General features: G+C 33.3%; 2 protein-coding genes and 1 long non-coding RNA gene across 4 annotated transcripts; 2 read left to right on the forward strand and 1 right to left on the reverse strand.

Annotated features, from left to right (window-relative positions):
• Positions 1–1,399: 1,399 nt before the first annotated feature.
• Positions 1,400–1,796, reverse strand: LOC140963996 (uncharacterized). Its single transcript, XR_012172795.1, has 2 exons — positions 1,606–1,796; positions 1,400–1,562 (listed from the first exon to the last, which is right to left on the reverse strand). It is a non-coding gene; the product is annotated as an uncharacterized lncRNA (long non-coding RNA).
• Positions 1,797–8,011: 6,215 nt separating this feature from the next.
• Positions 8,012–13,681, forward strand: LOC140964001 (ubiquitin carboxyl-terminal hydrolase 2-like). 2 transcript variants are annotated; one of them, XM_073423485.1, is made up of 3 exons: positions 8,012–10,181; positions 10,260–11,775; positions 12,946–13,681. In XM_073423485.1, exons 1-3 carry the CDS (start codon positions 8,774–8,776, stop codon positions 13,154–13,156), a joined length of 3,135 nt encoding a protein of 1,044 aa, XP_073279586.1. In that variant the 5' UTR covers positions 8,012–8,773; the 3' UTR covers positions 13,157–13,681. The 2 variants fall into 2 exon arrangements, with proteins under 2 accessions (XP_073279586.1, XP_073279580.1); XM_073423479.1 differs by having other exon boundaries at positions 8,012–8,243; positions 8,768–11,775.
• Positions 13,682–15,143: 1,462 nt separating this feature from the next.
• On the forward strand, positions 15,144–19,063 carry LOC140964012 (ER lumen protein-retaining receptor-like). The gene is made up of 6 exons (XM_073423495.1): positions 15,144–15,556; positions 16,933–17,198; positions 17,280–17,395; positions 18,261–18,334; positions 18,532–18,595; positions 18,681–19,063. The coding sequence occupies exons 1-6, from the start codon at positions 15,466–15,468 to the stop codon at positions 18,715–18,717; spliced, it is 648 nt and encodes a 215-aa protein (XP_073279596.1). The 5' UTR covers positions 15,144–15,465; the 3' UTR covers positions 18,718–19,063.
• The last annotated feature ends 684 nt before the right edge of the window (positions 19,064–19,747 follow it).

The following is a 19,747-nucleotide window of genomic DNA, read 5'->3' on the forward strand; positions in this document are numbered from 1 at the left end:
ATTTTTTTAAAAAAATATATATTAGAAAAAAATCCAAAAAACCCACAACATATATTTGTAACCAAAATTAAAATTGTATCTTTTAAATTGGATTATTAATCACATATTTATTGTATCGTTTTATCCCACAGCAGAAGACCCTGATCCGTTCCGTCATACGTAATACACGCTGCATCGATGATTCATGTAAGACTAATTCCATCTTCAAAATTTTCTTGCAAGGAATTTAGTTCGATATGTTAAGATTTCAAAATAACAAGTATCGATCCCATGTCGCTTTAGAAATCGAGGATTTAGACCAAAAAGGAAAAAGAATTTCCCATAGTATCAACTCTATATATGGTGGGATCACCACACGCACACTGCGTATGATCAAACAATGAGCAACTGCAGCCCAAAACATATAGTTTCCATGCTCTTCTATTTTATCCATATGGCTCTTGGAATTAAAAAAAATGCATGAAATCTGCGATTTCCAAAGGCGCGATGGATGATTCAACGGCTGAGTGGTTTACTGTAATGGGTTAGTCACAATCTATCCTACTGCTTCACATCTCCATCCTACCACACTGGTCCAGCTCCACCCAATGTCCGGTTCCACCAAACGCGAAAACAATGATATTGAGGACATTTCATAAGATAATCATATTACTAGAAAGTGTACCAGAAAAACACTCAGCTCCAGACAAGAACATTTCTCAGTTCTACATAAGATTCGTCATAGAACACCTTAAACCACATGAAAAAACATTATCAAACTCGTATATGTAAAACGATTGAACAGAAAGAATAAACTGGATTGAAACATAAAACCTCAGGCTGCAAGCGGTAAAGACTAAAGAGACCTAACATCCAATATTCTGGTTTCAAATGTCCAGCTTGGATTCTTTAACATCGTTAATGCACATTTAAGGACATCAACGAATCGAATCTCGGATGCAACAAAAGAGCCAACTTAACTAAAATTTGGACTTGTGAGCAATTCAAGTAACATTAACAAAATGTAACTGGTAACAAACGACCAAGGAAAAAGAAAGGAAATGTGCAGAGTAACTAACCCCACAACCCCAAAAAAAAACACTTGAATTCAGTTTACTTGCACTTTTTGAAGTATCCCTTCATATTTAGCCTTTAATCTATGTAGCCTATGAGATATGGAAATGCAAAATTGGCATTTGAAGAAACTAAGGATGATTATGTCATCAAAGTTCTAACAATCGACGGCTCCTCATGCACTCATGACTCATAAAAAATATGCCATATCAAAACTTCAAAACAATCATTATGGTAATCTCGATTGATTGAACATGGCAAGAAGCTTTTTCTATCAAAACAGCTTAGACAATTATCTAATATTTTTCTATCAAAAAATATTAAACAAGCATTCCAGATCGTATCCCCTAAAATAGTAGATGTTCTCGAATATAATGTACAAAAATTGCGAGCCAACATCTTTAAAAAAGTAGTACATATGCTTTTCTGGCTTCTGCAGACAAGTTAACAACACATATGGTCAAAATTTAAAAATCGCGCTCCAGATGCAGATATTAAACTCCTTTTCACTTGCTTCAAACAAAAGATCAAAATCATCTTAGAAACCAAAACGAAAAAAAAGTGAATTCAACGAGATATGAAAGAAACAATGTTTCCCAACAATCCATTATCTTTCATATAGCAACTGTAGAAATTCGGCTCTGAAAATCTTATTGAGAAAGGAGAACAAAGAAGTATACAACAGTTTGTCAAACATTAAATATGAAATCAGGAAAGCCATCAATAGAGGATGCTTCCCTATTTCTTGTTGCTTTTACCTCCAGCATCACCACCTCCTGATGCTGCCTGACCCGCCTTTTTTGCTGCTTTTTCTTGAAGCGCCTTTGCGTCCCTATGTAAACATGCACAGATACACACATGATATGAAAAAATAATAATAATCCATTAAAATTAATGTGAAATATAAACTCTATTAAATGATTAAAATTAACAACAAAAAATACATAGATGAATCACGGAACGGAAATAAAGACAAACTTGTGATTATAAACAGGGATGTCGGCTTAGTGTATTCTTGGAGGATATACTTTACATACAAAATTCAGATTATTTATACTTAATTACCAAAGACTATAGACACACAAACTGGAGAGTATTTATCTACATTAAGATTTCCATATCCATGATTACAGACCTAATTCCAAACATAAAAAGAATCAACTTACATTAAAAAGACATGACAACACACGAAAAGCTTGTATATAATATTAATATATTAGAATTCAAACAAGCAGAAATCTTAAGGCAATTGACGCTCAAGCAGTCAAGCATAATGGACAAAAAAAAATCAAAATTGACCGAATCAAGCCATAATTGGAATAAAATTCCACTCAACTCTTAATGAACCTAAAACTAGACAACAAATAATTTAAAAAAAAACCATGATGGAAACTCAGATCTTAATCAAAACATCTAAACTTCTAAGATAAAAATCGAATCTTGAAAACTTTTTGAAATAATAAAAAAAAATACCTTTCGCGGCGTTGTTCGGGGGTCAACCCATCATCTTTCTGCTTGCCTTTACCACTACTCCGAGCTTGAGCCCTTTCTCTATCACGATCTCTTTGGTTCCCACGTGAAACCCAGTTAAGAAAATATTCAAAAAATAAATAAAACTAACAAAAGCCGCAACTTCGATCAAGATTAAATGTATCCCAGATGAAAAATTACTCAAAAAATTGAAAATAAAACACAGGTTCAGCACAATTGTCTTTTAATCAAATCTATCATCGTTGAAGCAAGAAATTCAGCAGATCTAAATCATACAAACCGAAAAAAAATTGGAAAAATAAGAAAAACATTGAATTCTTGAAGAAAGGGAGAAAAATCGTGGAAGGATATGAGTCATGGCTAATACGCGAAAAGAAAAAGTCCGCTTGGTGAGAGTAGACAACAGCACCACGGTTGAGGCCAAGAATCGATGCTCGAAAGATTTATTTATTTATATTATATATATGTTTTCTTATTTATATTTATATTTATATTTATATTTATATATTCTTGCAGTTGACTTTTGGTTAGGCAGATTAGGAGTAGTAGGAACATACCAACAAATACTTATATATATAAAGACACTATATTATTACGTGTGAGACTCGTAGAGTAATTACTTTAGATGACACTAAAATATTTAATTCCATAATTGTCCTTCTTACTTTATTAAAGACATCCTCAAGTCACTCCATATTTTACATTGAAAAAAATCTAAACAAAATTTCTCTTTTAAATCGAACAAATCTTCTAAATTGAAAATAATTTCGTATTAATTGTTTAGTATTATTTGATCGAATTTAAAATAATAATAACACATGCAACGCGTGTGCATCTTTTACTAGTATGTGTATATATTTAATGCCATCAAGGTGATGGAGTTGAAAATTTTTATGAGTGTTTTTAAATACATGTACATTTATATTTATTATTGTGAGTCTGATTCGAACATGCAATCTTCATTTCATGAGCTTGATGAGTTGACCAATTTTGAGACGATCTCACGAATTCAAACTTAAAGTAAAACATTTAACATAAAAATTAATATTTTTTCATAAATTGAATCGGGTTGAAGATCTGTTTCACAAAATAACTCGTGAAACCGTCTCATTTGAGTTTTTGTGTTATTATTAATATTATTAAGTTTGAGTCATGAATAGTAACAATTTTTGTATAGTATGTCATACCAATTTTTTTCTCCAAAATATTACTCATTATCCATAAATGCAATTATTTTTTAAATCAAACAAAACATAATAAATTAGAACTTTAAATATGAAATACTTTAATCTCATTAAACCTTATACATAATTATATGTAAAAATAAAACTATATTTTATATTTAAAAAAAGTAAATTACATGCACACATCGTGAGTAACCCGATTTCTATCCAATTCGGTTCAGACCTGAACTGATAGCGAGATCAGTCCAATTCGGTCCAATCCAATTTCAATCCATCTTAATTTGATTTTGGTGTCGGAACTTTAGTAGTTTTTGAATAAAAAAATTTCTAACTTTAATGTATAAAAAACAAAAACTTATGTGAGACGGTATCATGAGTCAATTTTTATATACAGATATCTGGCCCGACCCAATTCATGAAAATTATTACTTTTTATTTCAAAAATATTACTATTAATGATAATTATAGGTAAGGTCAATTCGTCTCACAGTTATAGACATAAGAGAGCGTCTTATAAAATACTTACTAAAAAAAATTAGAAACTATTTGCAGACGACATAATATGCAGAACTCAAATTAAACTAAAATTTTTAAAGATATTGGCTTAAGTTTAGTATTTAGATGAGATTATGTTTTTCTAAGCAACGGTAATGATGTATTATAATTGTTAAATAGGTTATTTAATGGTAATAGTACTATATGGAACTAAATATTAAAAATCGATACCTTTTGTGTATTTATTTAATTTAAATAATAATTTATCTTCAATGTTTAATCACATTGTCGAATTTTTTTAATTTAAAATTATTTAAATAATTTTTTTCTTGGATAAATTAATTTTGGGATACAAAGTTATAATATTTTTAACTAAAGGTATTAATTAATTTAGATTGTATTATTATTTGTTTAATTAGAAATAAAATTTATTTTGTGTGTGTTTATACGTGCATGATTCAATATTTGTTTCGTTCTAATAGTACAAACCAGAAATATATTCAATTATTTATCCGGATGAGAAAATTGAATCTATACTTATGTTTATTTTTTTAATATAAATTAATTATTATTCTATATAAATTTTGCTTAATAAAAATTGTTATTGTGTTACGAATATATTTTATCAAATGTGCAGTTCATAGATCAGCTATGGATGGAAAATCAGCTCAGCTGATAAGATTTCCAAGTTAGACAGCTTTGGTTCAACAAATAATTTTGAGCAAATCTCATCGCTCAGTTATCTAAATGACAAGCAGCCAAATCGGTTGAAAAACATCGGACTTGGTTCATCCATGTAATTTTGTTTCAAGAACAAATTCAATTATAATGAATCTTTGTTATGATGTTTTTCTCATATTTGTTTACATGATGATAATTAAAAGATTAATTATTCACAAACTTAATCATATCTAGCAGCCATAGATTTGTACAGATTGTGCAAAATTCTGTCTTGATAAAATTATATATTGATAAGTTTATCATCATTTTGAAATATAAAATATGATATTATGATAAGTCACAATCAATTCAAAATTGCTCGATAATGGTATGAATTTCGCTATAAATAGTGATATTTGGGATCCCTAATCACACACTCCAAAAGTTATACAATACTTCTTATAATAATGTTTAGAGTGCTTAGAAGACTCCCGAACAATTAGAAGATATTCAATGAGATGTTTAAGACATCATTCAATTCGATGGCAAACGTAATAATTCGATCCATTTTTCGCATTCAGTATCATGTTATTTAGTTGTAAACATGAATACATTCTTTTAAAAAAATCAATGCTCTGTCTATCTTCTATGATGAGCATCTTAAAAAATTTATCCAGTAAGAATAATTTGTGAAATTTAAAAATAATTTTGAAATTATATATATATATAATTTCAAATAATATATATATAGTATTAGAGAAAAATGGAATTTTGTTTCTTTAAAAACACGATAATTGATAGATACTTTCTTATGAGAATTTATCAACATTTTCAAGATTTAATGAGAGTAATATATGTAATTGATAAGCCCAAATCTTATAGAGATTTTAGGGATTTTAATTTTATAATGTTTGTGCTTATCTATAATTTTATTCCTAATTATGTGCTTATCTTGATTAATTTTATAATGATTGTAGATTTTAATAAAGGAGAAAAAATAGCTAATTTGGGAGATAATATGATTCTACAAGACTTCAAAGGAAATAAAATACCAAAAGAAAGAAAATAAAATATTTTTATGTTTTATTATCTTGAGAATATTAAAGTTTTAGAAGAAAATCTGTGCAGATATTGATAGAGATGAAGTCTAATCTTTGAAATTAAATCTCTACAATCTCATCTATAAGTTTTGAAATTGACTTGGGCTTCAAAGAGTGGAGGATTAGGCCGGTGAAGAATTATAAAAGGCAGCATATGTGTACAGAAAAAGAAAGAGGCGCAAACAGAGAAAAAAAATCAGCGCGGAAGAGAGAGGCAGAAAAGCAAGGCGGAAGAGAGAGGCGGAAGCGTACAGAGACGTGAACAGTGAGAGAAAAGAAGAGAGAAGTAGAGGAGAGAGAAGAAAGGAAAGAAAACGGAAGTGAACATAAAGAAGTAGATTCGTAACAGCAGATGAGAGAGGCAGAGGAGAGAAGACGGAAGTGCATAACAGAAGACTACACGGAAGACAACACCAGGGAGGAGGAAGAGAAAAGAAACAGGGAGAAAGACAAAGGCAAAAGCTGGAGAAATTCCTCATCACACGCCACAAATCACTGAGAATTCCTTTCACTCATTCTTAATTGTGTTTTCTTCTATGAACTTAAATATGACTTTTCACTTTTGTTTTGAATTCATGGAATAATTTAGACTAAGACCACGATAGGGTCAAACAATACTTTGTTTGATGTTTTGTTTATTTTCAATATATTATTTCTCTTGATTTTAATTATTGATTGATGTTAGTTTAATATTTCTTGTTAATAGCCTGATCAACTATTTACATGTATGTTGATTAATCATGAATCGGAAGATGATTGGTTAAATATAGCAACAAAGACGTTATCAACACATGGTCAAAGACGTTATCAACACATGGTTAAACTGACTAGAAATAGTATTCGGTTTCAGTGTGCGGTTTTAGGTGATAACTGAAATTCCACGAAGATTTAATGCATTTAGATCTAATTAAATTCAATTAGAAATAATTGTACTGTTAGATTTAAATAGGTTTATTAACTCGAGGAATCGTTTAATAAATAATTTTGAGGATTTCACCGTGATTGTCAAGAATTAAATAATTAATTGAATTTTAACACGTGTCAACATAGTACAGTTTGGTACCGTTGTGTGTCTTAGTTATTTATTTAAATTTGAATCCCTCATTGATATTTGAATCTCTCGGTTTTAATTGATATTATTTTATTTAACATTTTAGATTAATAATCCACATATCATCTTTTTATTTATTTTGTCTAGCTTAAGTTAAGTGATAAAAATTCTAGTAATTAAATATTAGTCTCTGTGGGATCGATACTTGGACTCATCATCCATTTACTATAACTTGACCTAGTCCGCTTGCTAAATTTATTCCCAACCGAAATCTTCGGTCAGTCATCATCTTTTAAATATTTTGGGAATGAAGAATATCAATCCAAAACATATTGAATATTACATACACTAGTTTATTGAAAATAAATATATTTATACTTGTTTATGGTAGTTGAAAGAGTGTTCGCAGCTTCTAAGAAAAGTGATTATCGATTTTTTCTTCACAAATTTAAAAAGACGACATTTATAATATTTTTTTAGAGTTTGCAAACACTCTTTTGATACCCTCGCAATCACAAACTTTTAATATTAAATGATAATATTCATTTTTTTTAACTCAGGTACCTCGGTCTTGTCTGACTGGTCTAAGGATATAATGATTTTTTCATTGGCTCGTTTTCCGAGTGAATCCAAATATGATCATGGCCGATACACACTTGAAATTGATTCTCGTTTAGTTCCATCTCTCTTTCGCATTTAAAATAATGACATTTATATTATACTCCAAATGTTTCACCGGGAATTCGGGCCGCTTTTTCATTGGCTCGTTTCCCGAGTGAATCTAAATATGATCATAGTCTGTATACACTTGAAATTGATTCTCGTTTAGTTGCATCTGTCTTTCGCATTTAAAATAATGATATTTATATTATACTCTAAATGTGTATAAAAATATTTATTAATGTTGTCGTATGATATCAAAAAATAATCTCGGAGTATTTGTAATTTCTACTGCTGCTTTTACCTTCCATATAGCCTCACTTTCCTTACCGCCTCTCTGTCTCACTCTCCAATTCTAGCGTCAGAGCGAGAGAAAAGGGGTTACCCAAAAACCCTTTAAATACATAGAACAGTATTTTTTAACAAAAATAATTAATAATTGTTTTGGGCATAGATCTTAAACTTCTGACATCTGGGCTTTATTTTTCCTTAAATTTTCTTACTTCACATCGAAGATAATCGAGAAATTATTTTGCTTTACAACTTCAGGCTGGTTCTTGAGCCGTTTATATTTTTTTTCAGCTTTACCTCTGTTTTCTTTATTAAATGTGATGGATTGTGATTGAAAATTTTATCTGGGAATGTTAGATGATGAGCTTAATTATTGGATTGATTGATAGGAAGAGGAATCTTGATTATTTGTTTACTCGTTTATTTTGCCGTTTGAATTTCTTGGATAGTTTGGCTCTTGTGCAGTAGTAGATTGATTCAGTTCATGATTATTCTTTTGCCATAAGTGTTTTAGCCTGTTATTATGTCCGATTAATTTGATTGATTTTTCTTGGTGATTTTTTTTTTCTGGTTATGTAGTATCTTGTTTGCGATTTTTGGCTGAGCTATAAGTCCTTCTGATTCTGTTAGTTTCAGCCACTATGATTTCTTGTTAGCAAGTTTTTATCTATCAATGTTTTATATATATGGGTTTGTTGGTGTTTTAAATTAGATGTGGTATGTTTTCGTTTGCTTATTTTAGTTTGTTTTTATTATTTTTCGTTTTCTTGGATATGTGTTAGGTAATAATGGCGAAGAAGGTTAAGAAGAAACCAAGAACCGTTCATAAAGAGAAGCGTGTCCCCGCACCTTCTTCTAAAATACATCCCGATCAATGCAAGCGTGTCCCTGCACCTTCTCCCAAAATACATCCCGAAAAATGCGGTATCAATGCTGAAGCTCCTGACAATGATGGAGTTGCAGTTGTTAAAGAAAGAGGAGTATGTTCTCATATTGATAGAGGGATTAATTTGGACAAACTTTCTGCCAAACTCGATCCATCAGGGCATTTCACATGTGAAGATTGTAGAGGAAGTGCCTTGGATAGACGAGCAAGTAAAGGAAAAAACAAACCAGGGAAAAAAGGAGGAATTAATTCAAAATCAGAGTCGAAAGCAATTTGGATTTGTTTGGGATGTGGGCATTTCTCTTGCGGAGGCATTGGATTGCCAACCACGCCTCACAGCCATGCTGTTCGGCATGCAAAACAGAATCATCATCCGTTGGCCATACATTTTGAAAATCTTCAACTGTTATGGTGTTTCCCTTGCGGTAAATTAGTTACTTTTGGAAAGCAGGAAGACGTGGACGATCGCAACAATGTCATACAGGAGGTTGCTAAAATGCTGAAAGCTCGACCAAGTGAAGGGTCTGCTATAAATGTGGAGGATGTTTGGTTTGGAAGTGGGAGTGAAACTAGTGCAATGAAATCGGAATACTCTGTATCCAACATGGCAGATGAAAGAGTTGGCTATTCAGTAAGAGGTTTAATTAATTTGGGAAATACCTGTTTCTTTAATTCGATAATGCAGAATTTATTAGCAATAAATCAGTTGCGAGATTACCTTTTTAAGTTTGATGAGTCTGTTGGTCCACTTAGTGCTTCTCTGAGAAAGCTTTTCTTGGAAACGAGGGCTGAAGCTGGTTTAAAAGGTGTGATAAATCCAAAATCTTTATTTGGTAGTCTATGTAGCAAGGCTCCTCAGTTTAGGGGATATCAGCAACATGATAGCCATGAGTTACTAAGATGTTTGCTTGATGGATTGTGTACTGAAGAGATGAGTGCTAGAAAGCAAGTCAAATCTTCGTTGGCTGATGGGACAACTTCTATAGAAAAGCCGACATTTGTGGATGCCATCTTTGGCGGACAGCTTTCAAGCACTGTTAGTTGTTTGGAATGTGGGCACTCTTCAACAATTTACGAACCCTTTTTGGACCTCTCATTGCCAATTCCTACTAAGCAACCTTCACCCAAGCAGGCGCATCCTGTCACCCGGGGCAAGAAGATCAAACCGCCTCCAAAGCAAGGTGGGAGGACTCGCTCCAAATTTAACAGAGATGCACCTATTCTTCTTGCAGAAAGTGTTTCTGATCAATCAACTTTTGTTGACTCTTTGAGTGAAGTGCATCCTAGATTACAGCCTGCAGAGCTTCCAGGTGATTCTGCATTGTCAATGTCCATTGATTTAAATACTGCTGCTCTTGATATGGGTTTAACACATCAAGATCTTTCAGATGGTCAAGAAGCAAAAAACCATCCCAAAATTACTAATGTTGGAGAGCAGTCAGTCTCATTGGATGTTTTGACATGGTTGGATTACCTTGAGCCAAATCCAGTGTCGAATGACTATGATGGTGCCTCAGAAACTTTTGAAATGTCAGCAGACCAGGGCTCTGCAGATAAAAATGTCTTTCAGAATCATGTCTCATTACCCATTACTTTAGACTCTAGAATTGGGAGTAATTTGGAATGTGAATATGCTGTTTCGACATTGCCCTTGGATAGTTCCTGTCAGTTTGATCCTCTTGAACAAGGTATATTAACCCGCCAACAAAATGCATCTTCACAATATGTGGTGAAGCGAAATGAAATTTCTCAATCTGATGAGAAGCTCTCTGCTGACCATTCTTTGACCAAGGGAGTGGTCCAGCTCAATACTGTAATAGGTCATAGCTCAGAATTATGCAGTCAAGTCTGTTTTAATGATTCAACTATTGATGTGTGCTCTTCTGGCGGGGACAATGAAAACCCATCACAGGTCAAGGAATCTGAAGTTATTTTGCTTCCTTACAAAGATGTTTCAACTAGCTTTGAGTTATTGGGAGAAGAAATTGAGATCTCTTCAGAAGTGGTCGGTGATGCACAAGGTTCTCAAGAATTTGATGGCTTTGGAGACTTATTCAATGAACCTGAAGTTACCTTGGAGCTTGGGCCCTCGTATCGTGCTTGTGAGGCAACTGATGCTGTTAAGAATGGAGTAGTGGGAAATAGTAGCGATTCTGATCCTGGTGAGGTTGATAATTCTGATGCTCCCGTGTCGGTTGAGAGTTGTTTGGCCTTTTTTACAAAGCCTGAGCATCTTTCCAAGGATGAGCATGCTTGGCAATGTGATAATTGCGCAAAAGTTTTGCAACAAGGAACGAGTAGGAAATTGCGAAAGCTTAAAGCCAAAATAGTGCCAAATGGTTGTGATGATATCAATCCAAATGGTCCATTGGAGTGCTGCGACAATAATCTCCATGAAGTTGAGATCAACGGGATGTTGGAAAATGATGGATTTGATGGTTCTAATGGTGGGTTGTTGCCTCACAATCAGGAGACACGTGATATGGGCAATAGCATGTGTAGCAACCATCAGGAAACCAAGATGAATATGATAGCTTGTCAATCAGAAAACCACGTGTCCATGATGCCAAATTTGTGTCATGGTCTGTCAGAAAGTTCGAGTTTAAATAGTCAAATTCTTGATTCATGCTGTGGTAAACGTGATGCTGATAGTGTTGGGCTTACTGAAACCGATTTATTGCCTGGAAAATGTGAATCAGAAGTGAGTGAGGGAGAGGAGGTGGACTCGAAGAGTTTGAAAGTAAAGAGGGACGCAACTAAGAGTGTACTAATCAACAAGGCTCCTTCTGTGTTGACAGTCCATCTAAAGAGATTCAGCCAAGACTCTCGAGGTCGCTTGAGTAAATTAAACGGGCATGTGAATTTCAGAGAGACAATTGATCTTAATCCATATCTGAATCCCAGGTATATTTTTCTTCGACTTGCATAATTTGGTGAACTATGGTATTAGAGATATTTGATGTTATTTAACCATTTTGGTGGCATTGGGCAAACTCTGGTTACGAAAGTTGAACCTTTTTATTGTCAATCATCAGAAGGCTAGATAACTCTGAGAGTTTGAATCTAACCACGCAGGCATTTTTTGTTATTATTGTGTGGTTTTCAACCCCCACAATGCGAGTCATCATTACTCAATACCATGAATGTGAACTTGATGCGTTACTCAATACCACGAATGTGAACTCGATGCAATTTATGTTACCATATATATTTGAAGATGAAGGCACCATGTACCTGACTCGTATTGAAATTAAGATATTTATATGTTTTTTGTATTTTTCGCCTTGATCGCGCAGTGCTCTTCAAAAATTAGTTTGCTATCAAACTAGCTACGCATTTATCAGATTTTTTCTTCTCAATACTGGTTTGAAGTTTATGGATGTGAAAAGTAGTAATATCTTACTTTCGGACATGAACACCATTATTAGATGACTTAAGAGTCAAAGATAATTGGTTCATGAAGGAGATTATAAAACGGATTCTAACACCATTGTACTATTTCAGTTAACCTGGAAACAAAAAAAAGAACCTCAATTTGTTTCGATAAAAAATTTCTCATGCAACATGAATGTTTGTGATATTTGTTTAAGCTGATTGTGTCTTGTGGGGACTGAGGAGAAATTCTTATGGTATAAAACATGCAAATTTCAAAATACTTTCGTATTCATATTGTGCTTTCTGTGTTGAATTCAATTAAATTACATTTTCATTTGTGTTCCCTATGTTTAATTCACTTGATCACATGTATGGTTACTTGATTGTTAACCAAATTATCTATTATAGACACATGCGAAGAGGTATATCGTGAAACTGATTGAGCAAGTGTGTTGTATGTAGAATACATTCCCCAAGTCAATTCACACACATGCCAAATTGACATTATTTTTTGTACCTTGTTATTATTCGATGTTGCGCCTATCTTGTTGAGAAATTCCTTACATTCTACGACTGCAGAATCTTGCCTTCATGATAGAATTTTTGGCATGTTCCGGCATTCGAGTGGCTGATACTGTTACATTTCTTTGCATAAAACTTCGATGATCTCTTCTCTTGCTCTTCAAATTATATCTGTAGGTGCACCAATGGAGAAAAGCACACTTACCGTCTCCTTGGAGCAGTCGAGCACAGTGGAAGTATGAGGAGTGGCCATTATGTGGCATACGTGAGAGGAGGCCAAGGAGATGGCACCATTTGGTATTATGCCAGTGATACTCACGTTCGTCAAGTGTCATTGGAAGAAGTTCTTAGCTGCGACGCCTACATTTTGTTCTATGAAGGAACTTGAGAATACTCATGTTTTCTTGTATTGTTTCTCATGGTTTCCACCATCATCACAATCATTATTAACGTATCGCCGCGCCCTTTGGGAGGGAAAACCCTCCAGCTTTCATCATCTCAACTATACTTCTTACAGTCACAGAACGTCCCTACTGCCATTTTTCGGGTGCGACAAGCTACTCTCCAAGCATCTGGGACAACGGAGAAGGTTTTCGAGCAGGGCTTCGAAATTATTACATTATGATCTGGCCTGTTGGTGTTCTATATTGAGAGACTGAGAGACCTGAGCGAGTATACAATCATATATATGATTGATTACTCAATAGTTAGCACACATTTTTTAGGCGCAATCAGCTCATAAACATGTTCTTTTAAAGCGTTAAAACAATAAAACTGTAACTTTTTTCCCTTTTCCATTTTTTATTATTTATGTTTGCACAATTTCTGCAGTTTTCAGTTCATTTTCTTTGGGAGAGACTTCGGAACTTTGATTCGATATGTTTTTCTCGTATATAAAATTTTCAATTATGTGGATATCAAATTTTTACAATTTTAGCTGTTTTTTCATGTAAGTGACAAAGATACAAAATGCATAAACTTGTAACAAAATTTAAAGATAATATACTGAACTGAGATTCGATAACATATAAGACTAAAATCACGAAAAGTAACATACATGACCAAATTTGTAGTGTCCCTTGATAATTATCCAATAATTTTAAATAAAATTGGGCATTTTTAACGAGATATAAACTTAAATAAAAGAATTAAACTACATTTTCACTTAGAGATCTAAAATATTTGCTTTGAAGATTATTTTAATTAACATATTAATCATAATAATAATTAGAAAGGTGATGTTATTATTATTGATGATTCTATATTATTATTATTATTATTATCATTATTTCTACAACTACTGTAATTATTATTAATGTAGTATTTCACACATGCGATATACATATTATATTTCGAATATAATATGATTAAAATTTAAGGTATTTAATCAAGGTTGATTGTGATATTTAAATATTTTTGTGTGTGTTTTGGATGATTGATTTTGTGAGTAATATATTTTAGTAATTGTGCTTGAATAATTTAAATCGAGACCAATAATCAATGCTGACTTGAGATATTAATGTTACACATATATATTTAAATCGATGTATTCAATCAAGGATAGGAGTGGTATACCGTATCATACCGAAAATCTTATATCGTATACCGTATCGAAAATTACGGTATAAGAAAATTTATACCGATACCGTACCGAAAATTTCGGTATACCGAAAATCGGTATATCGAAAATTTCTGTACATGTAACTAGCATACCGATTATACAGAAATTATACGGTATACCGAGATTTCGGTACGATATCGGTATATACCGTTTTATACCGAAAAAAAAACTTACATTTTAAAATTTTTATAAATTTATTGTTTTAAAATATTATATATTTTAAAATTTTTGTATATTTTTTTGGTATTTCGATATTCCGGTATATACCGAAATTTTCAAATTTCATACCGTTACCGTACCGAAAAATTCGATATTGTTAACGTACCATACCGAAATCTTCGGTGTACCGAAAATTCGGTAAATTTGACATTTTTTCGGTACAGTAATCTCTATATACCGAAAATTCGGTATTTTTTCCCACTCTTAATCAAGAATGTATTTCGAAATATTTATGTTACATGCATATCCAACTTAATTCATTAAATTTTGTTTCGGGAATATTTTTTTATGCTTTCAAGACAATTAATCAATGATGATTTTAGTAACATTTAATAACCGTTTGGTATATTTTCCAAAAAAAATATATATATATTTTTAATGATGATTTCAGCTCTATTTTTAGAATATAATTTTGGAGAAAAATGTAATATTTTTATATTTGATCGACTTTTCTGCTTATATATTCCAAAATCAGAATTCAGAAACCAAAACAATTTTTTTGGGGGAAAATAAAACCCAATTAAATTCTTGCATGGCTCAAAGCTTCCATACGATTGGGGAGACACGTTTTGCCCGATCCCCCACACGTGTTATTTTTTAGCTTGTCCTCGTTTTCTTACCATAACCATCAGTGTTCTTTCCTTCGCCATGACGAGGAATTAAACGGAAGCAGAAAATACAGTGAGTGCAAAATTAACAATCAATTCTCATTCCGTGTTCGTTGTTGGATCAACTCAGAAATAGATATCTGTATAGAAAGGGAATTCTGCACAGATCTATATTTGTGGGCTTAGAGAAAATTTTAGTTCTTTGGTTGATTTGCACAAAAGTGAGGAAGGAGACAAGGGTGAGAAAAGATGAATATATTTAGGCTAGCAGGAGACTTGACCCATCTGGCAAGTGTCCTTGTTTTGCTTCTCAAGATTCACACTATCAAATCTTGTGCTGGTATGCGTGTTATTCACTCTTATTTTACTTATTTTGTCATGCCAAGATCCAAGAAAGATTTGATTTTTATTGATTTAAGACCAGTTTAAGACCCTTTATCTTCTTAATTCCGCGGCTCTGATGCAGAGATAGGAATGCATCTATGTGTTCGGCTGTGAGATGAATATGTGTTTGGCTGTGAGATGTAGAATCTTGAATAGTGGTATCCAAGATTGATGCTTTTGATTTCCAACTTGGCAATGGTGGTTATTATAATGATTTATATGATCTGTTTTGCATTGTGCCCATATGAGGAAAATGTGTTTTTGGTGGTGATTCATTGAGGTTGGTTTTTGAGGTTTTGTTCGTGTGCTTAATCTAAATGAGTTCATAATTTCCTGGTTGTAGGCAATGGTATAGGTCAAAAATGTTAAATGGGTTTTATATTAATGAGTTTCTGGGCAAGTGCTAGAGATTAAGGATTGGCTTTATTTGGGAACCTTAAGTTAAGATTTGATAGGTTCTTTATGATGGTGTAGAATAACTTGTATATGAAGGGATGAATGATCAATCAGTCATTTACTCTGTATATTTGCTGAGTTTGTGCAAGTGAGTTTAATGTTCTCTAAAATAAACAGCTTTAGGTTGCATTTGGAACGGAACATGCAATATCTCGGTTGTTATTGAATTTCATAGTGATCCCATATAGGCTTCACGAGTGCAATTTAGACTGTCTTAGAAGTTCGAGAGGAGCCTCTACTATGTGTTTCTGTTGATAACTGACCAGCGGAACGGTGTGATTTGGGAAAATATTATTATCGTGTTAGTTGATAATATGGAAGATACTCACACTATAGAATAGATTAAGGTATATTTATTGAAATTTTTTGGTAAGTGTGGTTGAAAGAAACTTTATAATTATGGAAGTACTCTTGCGTTGTACAAAAGGGAAAGAAACTTTATAATTATGGAAGTACTCTTGCGTTGTACTAAAGGACTACTGATCAATATATTTTTGCTTTGGGATATTTATTAATTAAGTGCTTTTGAAGCCTAAAGAAACAGGCAACTGAGTAATCTTCCACTTCCTTGACGGATTAGCAGACATAAATGGCTATAACAAATCCTTCTGTGGTTAAGATGGCAGCGCCAATTTACTTGTGCAGTGACCAAATAATCTCATAAATCCCTCAATTCTAACCAATATATCATAATGTACATTTTCTCCTGCGGTGAAATAAGTTATATTCCTTTAGTATAATTTTCTTTTATGCTTTTTTTCCTTGATTAGAAAATATTGTTTTCCCTTGTTTCATTTTATTTTGATTATTGCCTCAGCCCCATCAAAATATCCTGGTTTTCTGTTCATTTGAGTTGATGTTGGCCTCATTATGCAGGTATTTCTCTGAAGACCCAAGAGCTCTATGCTGTTGTGTTTGCCACTCGCTACTTGGATCTATTTACAACATATATTTCTCTGTATAATACACTCATGAAATTAATATTTCTCGGAAGCTCTTTTTCTATTGTCTGGTACATAAGGAAGCACAAGATTGTCCGCCGTTCCTACGACAAAGACCAGGACACATTTCGCCACTATTTTCTTGTGCTGCCATGTTTGGTCTTAGCTTTACTCATACATGAGAAGTTTACCTTCAGAGAGGTACTCTTTAACTTTTTTCTTACTGCTGCTACATATCTTGATTTTATCGAAGTTATGGTGTCAGAACATTTTCATATACAGGTATTGTGGGCATTTTCCTTGTTCTTGGAAGCTGTTGCCATTCTTCCTCAGCTCGTTTTGCTGCAGAGGACCAGAAATATTGACAACTTGACTGGGCAATACGTTTGTCTTCTCGGGTAATTTTCTTATTTCATATTATAAATCGTATGAACTAGATATATTTTTTTTTTCCATTTTGAGTTTGATAGGAATTGTGTTTTACTTTAGAAATTTGTCTTGGTTCGAGTTGGATCTTGTGGTGCTTTTTCCGCTCCTACTATGTCCAGTTCTTAGTATTTGATTCATGTTTCTGCTTGCCGCGTGTATGGATGTGTGTGCTTTATCCATTAAAGTTTTTGTTTTTCCATTTTTATTCAATAAGATGTTTAGTGAGTTTATGAGTTATCTTAATGTCAAAGCATCCATTAGTGCTTCTTGAAATTCAACATCCTGAGCGTAAGTAGTTTAGGAACCATGAAATCACGTTTAAATAAACAAAGGACTACCTCATTAGATCTTAGAAGTGCCAGGAAGAAGCAAGGATGGACTCAGTGATTTCTTTTTGTTGGGCGAGATCGGTACCAGAGGAGATTCAAATGGATTTTGGAGGGGCAGAGACATGCATTGCCAGAAAAATCACAATCTCTATTACAAAATATGTTATAGAAATTGGTACTCTGTCATTTAGTTTACAGGATGATTAGATTTTTTTTTAAAAAAAAAAGACAAACTAAAAAATCTACCTTTTCAAGTTAAAGTTTTAAGGAGTATTGATTTACGAAGCACTCTACCTCCCCGATCTGCAACATTTCAAATTCTCCCCTCAAATTCAAATCTTTCAATCCAAACGCAACTTTAGATGATGAGAAAAAATTATTTTTGCAGTAGCCATCGTTGACTTTTCTTGGAATTTTACTTGTCAATATGCTATTTAGGCAATGGAGACTGTAGTAATGTTTATAGGTCCGCTAAAACTCCTCAAATCTTGCTCTCTTTTTGCAGTGCTTACCGGGCTCTATACATTTTGAACTGGATTTATCGCTACTTCACCGAGCCACACTTTGTCCACTGGATAAGTATGTCACTCTACTCTCTTTAAATCTATACACACTCTCACCTGCACGGTGTTTGGATGATATTAAATCTACACACACCTGCAGTGTTTGGGACGATGTTTCTTCAGAGGCCTGTCACATAGTTCTACTCATATGTTTGCTTTGCGTTGAAAATCTTGTACTAACACCAAGTATTGTTCACTGGTTCTCTTCCGTAGCCTGGATTTCAGGTCTTGTTCAGACTTTGCTGTACGCCGATTTCTTTTACTATTACTTCCAAAGGTAAGTTTTTTTAAGTACTTAACCGCGTATTTTAGCTCACATTTCATTTCCTCACTCGATCTTTGTTCTCAATTCACCGTTCCAGCCTGAAGAACAACGTAAAACTCCAACTACCCGCATGAGGTCGTGTGATACACTATATTGGTGGGGATGGTCTAGAATTTTTGAAACAAATGGATGACCGATGCACCTATATTTAGTTACTTGTCTGACTTGATTATTACTTTCGAGCGTTTCAAGAATTTGAGACATACTTGACAATCTCACTTATTGGGATTAATTTCCTAGTTATCATATGAATCCTACGAAAGCAAATTTTCTTGGTTAATTTTGTAATGTTGTGTAAAGGGATTGGAGTCTTGAGTGTCCGATTAGAAAAGCTTTATGGATCACTAATACTTGACGCTGAAATGAGTACAGCTGTGCTGCGGTGGAGACGGCGTGAAATGAAGCATTATTACACAGCAATGATCTAGTTTGAAATCTTTTTGGGAAAATTAAATTGACATCTTCGTGAAAATCTACGAACGCAAGAAAAACCCATGTAACAATGTCCTGATTCTGGTTTGCCTAGGCGTATAGACCAGAACCTTGGAACCCGTTAACAACCATCGATGCAAGAAAAACCCATGTAACAATGTCCTGATTCTGGTCTGCCTAGGCGTCTAGACCAGAACCTTGGAACCCGTTAACAACCATCGATCCAATCCGATCCGATCCATTTAAGTCCGAGTCAGGTTCGAAACTCTGCCAACTTGGCCAACGACCATCTCCTAAACGGCTAAGTCTAACGAATATGACTTTTACAGTGAGAAAATGTTTCTTCTTTTATGCAAGAACAAGGATAGGACCTTTTTTGTCGGGGTATCTTGATTCTTGCCCAAGTTTTTTGTTAGTACAAGGCAAAAACCCTGTACTACTGTCGAATAAACCTTTGTAATATAATAAATCACATGACCAACATTGAACGTAAACTACGGGAAGCATAAAAAATTAAAATATGCTGGCATATATTCTCCATGCACTTGCAAAAAATCTACGTAGAATGTGAAGGCAATACAAGTAACAAAAAAGCATGCTAGATTTGACTCAACATAGCAGTCTGATAGAGAAAGCAGCCGAATTGGTTAAATATAGATAATTATTAATTAA

Source organism: Primulina huaijiensis, chromosome 2 (genome assembly GCF_012295235.1).
Source record: "Primulina huaijiensis isolate GDHJ02 chromosome 2, ASM1229523v2, whole genome shotgun sequence".
In the NCBI taxonomy this organism is placed as follows: domain Eukaryota; kingdom Viridiplantae; phylum Streptophyta; class Magnoliopsida; order Lamiales; family Gesneriaceae; genus Primulina; species Primulina huaijiensis.

Excerpts from the sequence above, each read along its gene's own strand:
- LOC140964001 (XM_073423479.1), top strand. The coding sequence starts at position 8,774 with ATGGCGAAGAAGGTTAAGAAGAAACCAAGAACCGTTCATAAAGAGAAG. Across the intron at positions 11,776-12,945 it reads AATCCATATCTGAATCCCAG|GTGCACCAATGGAGAAAAGC; the intron begins GTATATTTTTCT and ends TTATATCTGTAG.
- LOC140964012 (XM_073423495.1), top strand. The coding sequence starts at position 15,466 with ATGAATATATTTAGGCTAGCAGGAGACTTGACCCATCTGGCAAGTGTC. Across the intron at positions 17,396-18,260 it reads CAATACGTTTGTCTTCTCGG|TGCTTACCGGGCTCTATACA; the intron begins GTAATTTTCTTA and ends CTCTTTTTGCAG. Across the intron at positions 18,335-18,531 it reads ACACTTTGTCCACTGGATAA|CCTGGATTTCAGGTCTTGTT; the intron begins GTATGTCACTCT and ends TCTCTTCCGTAG.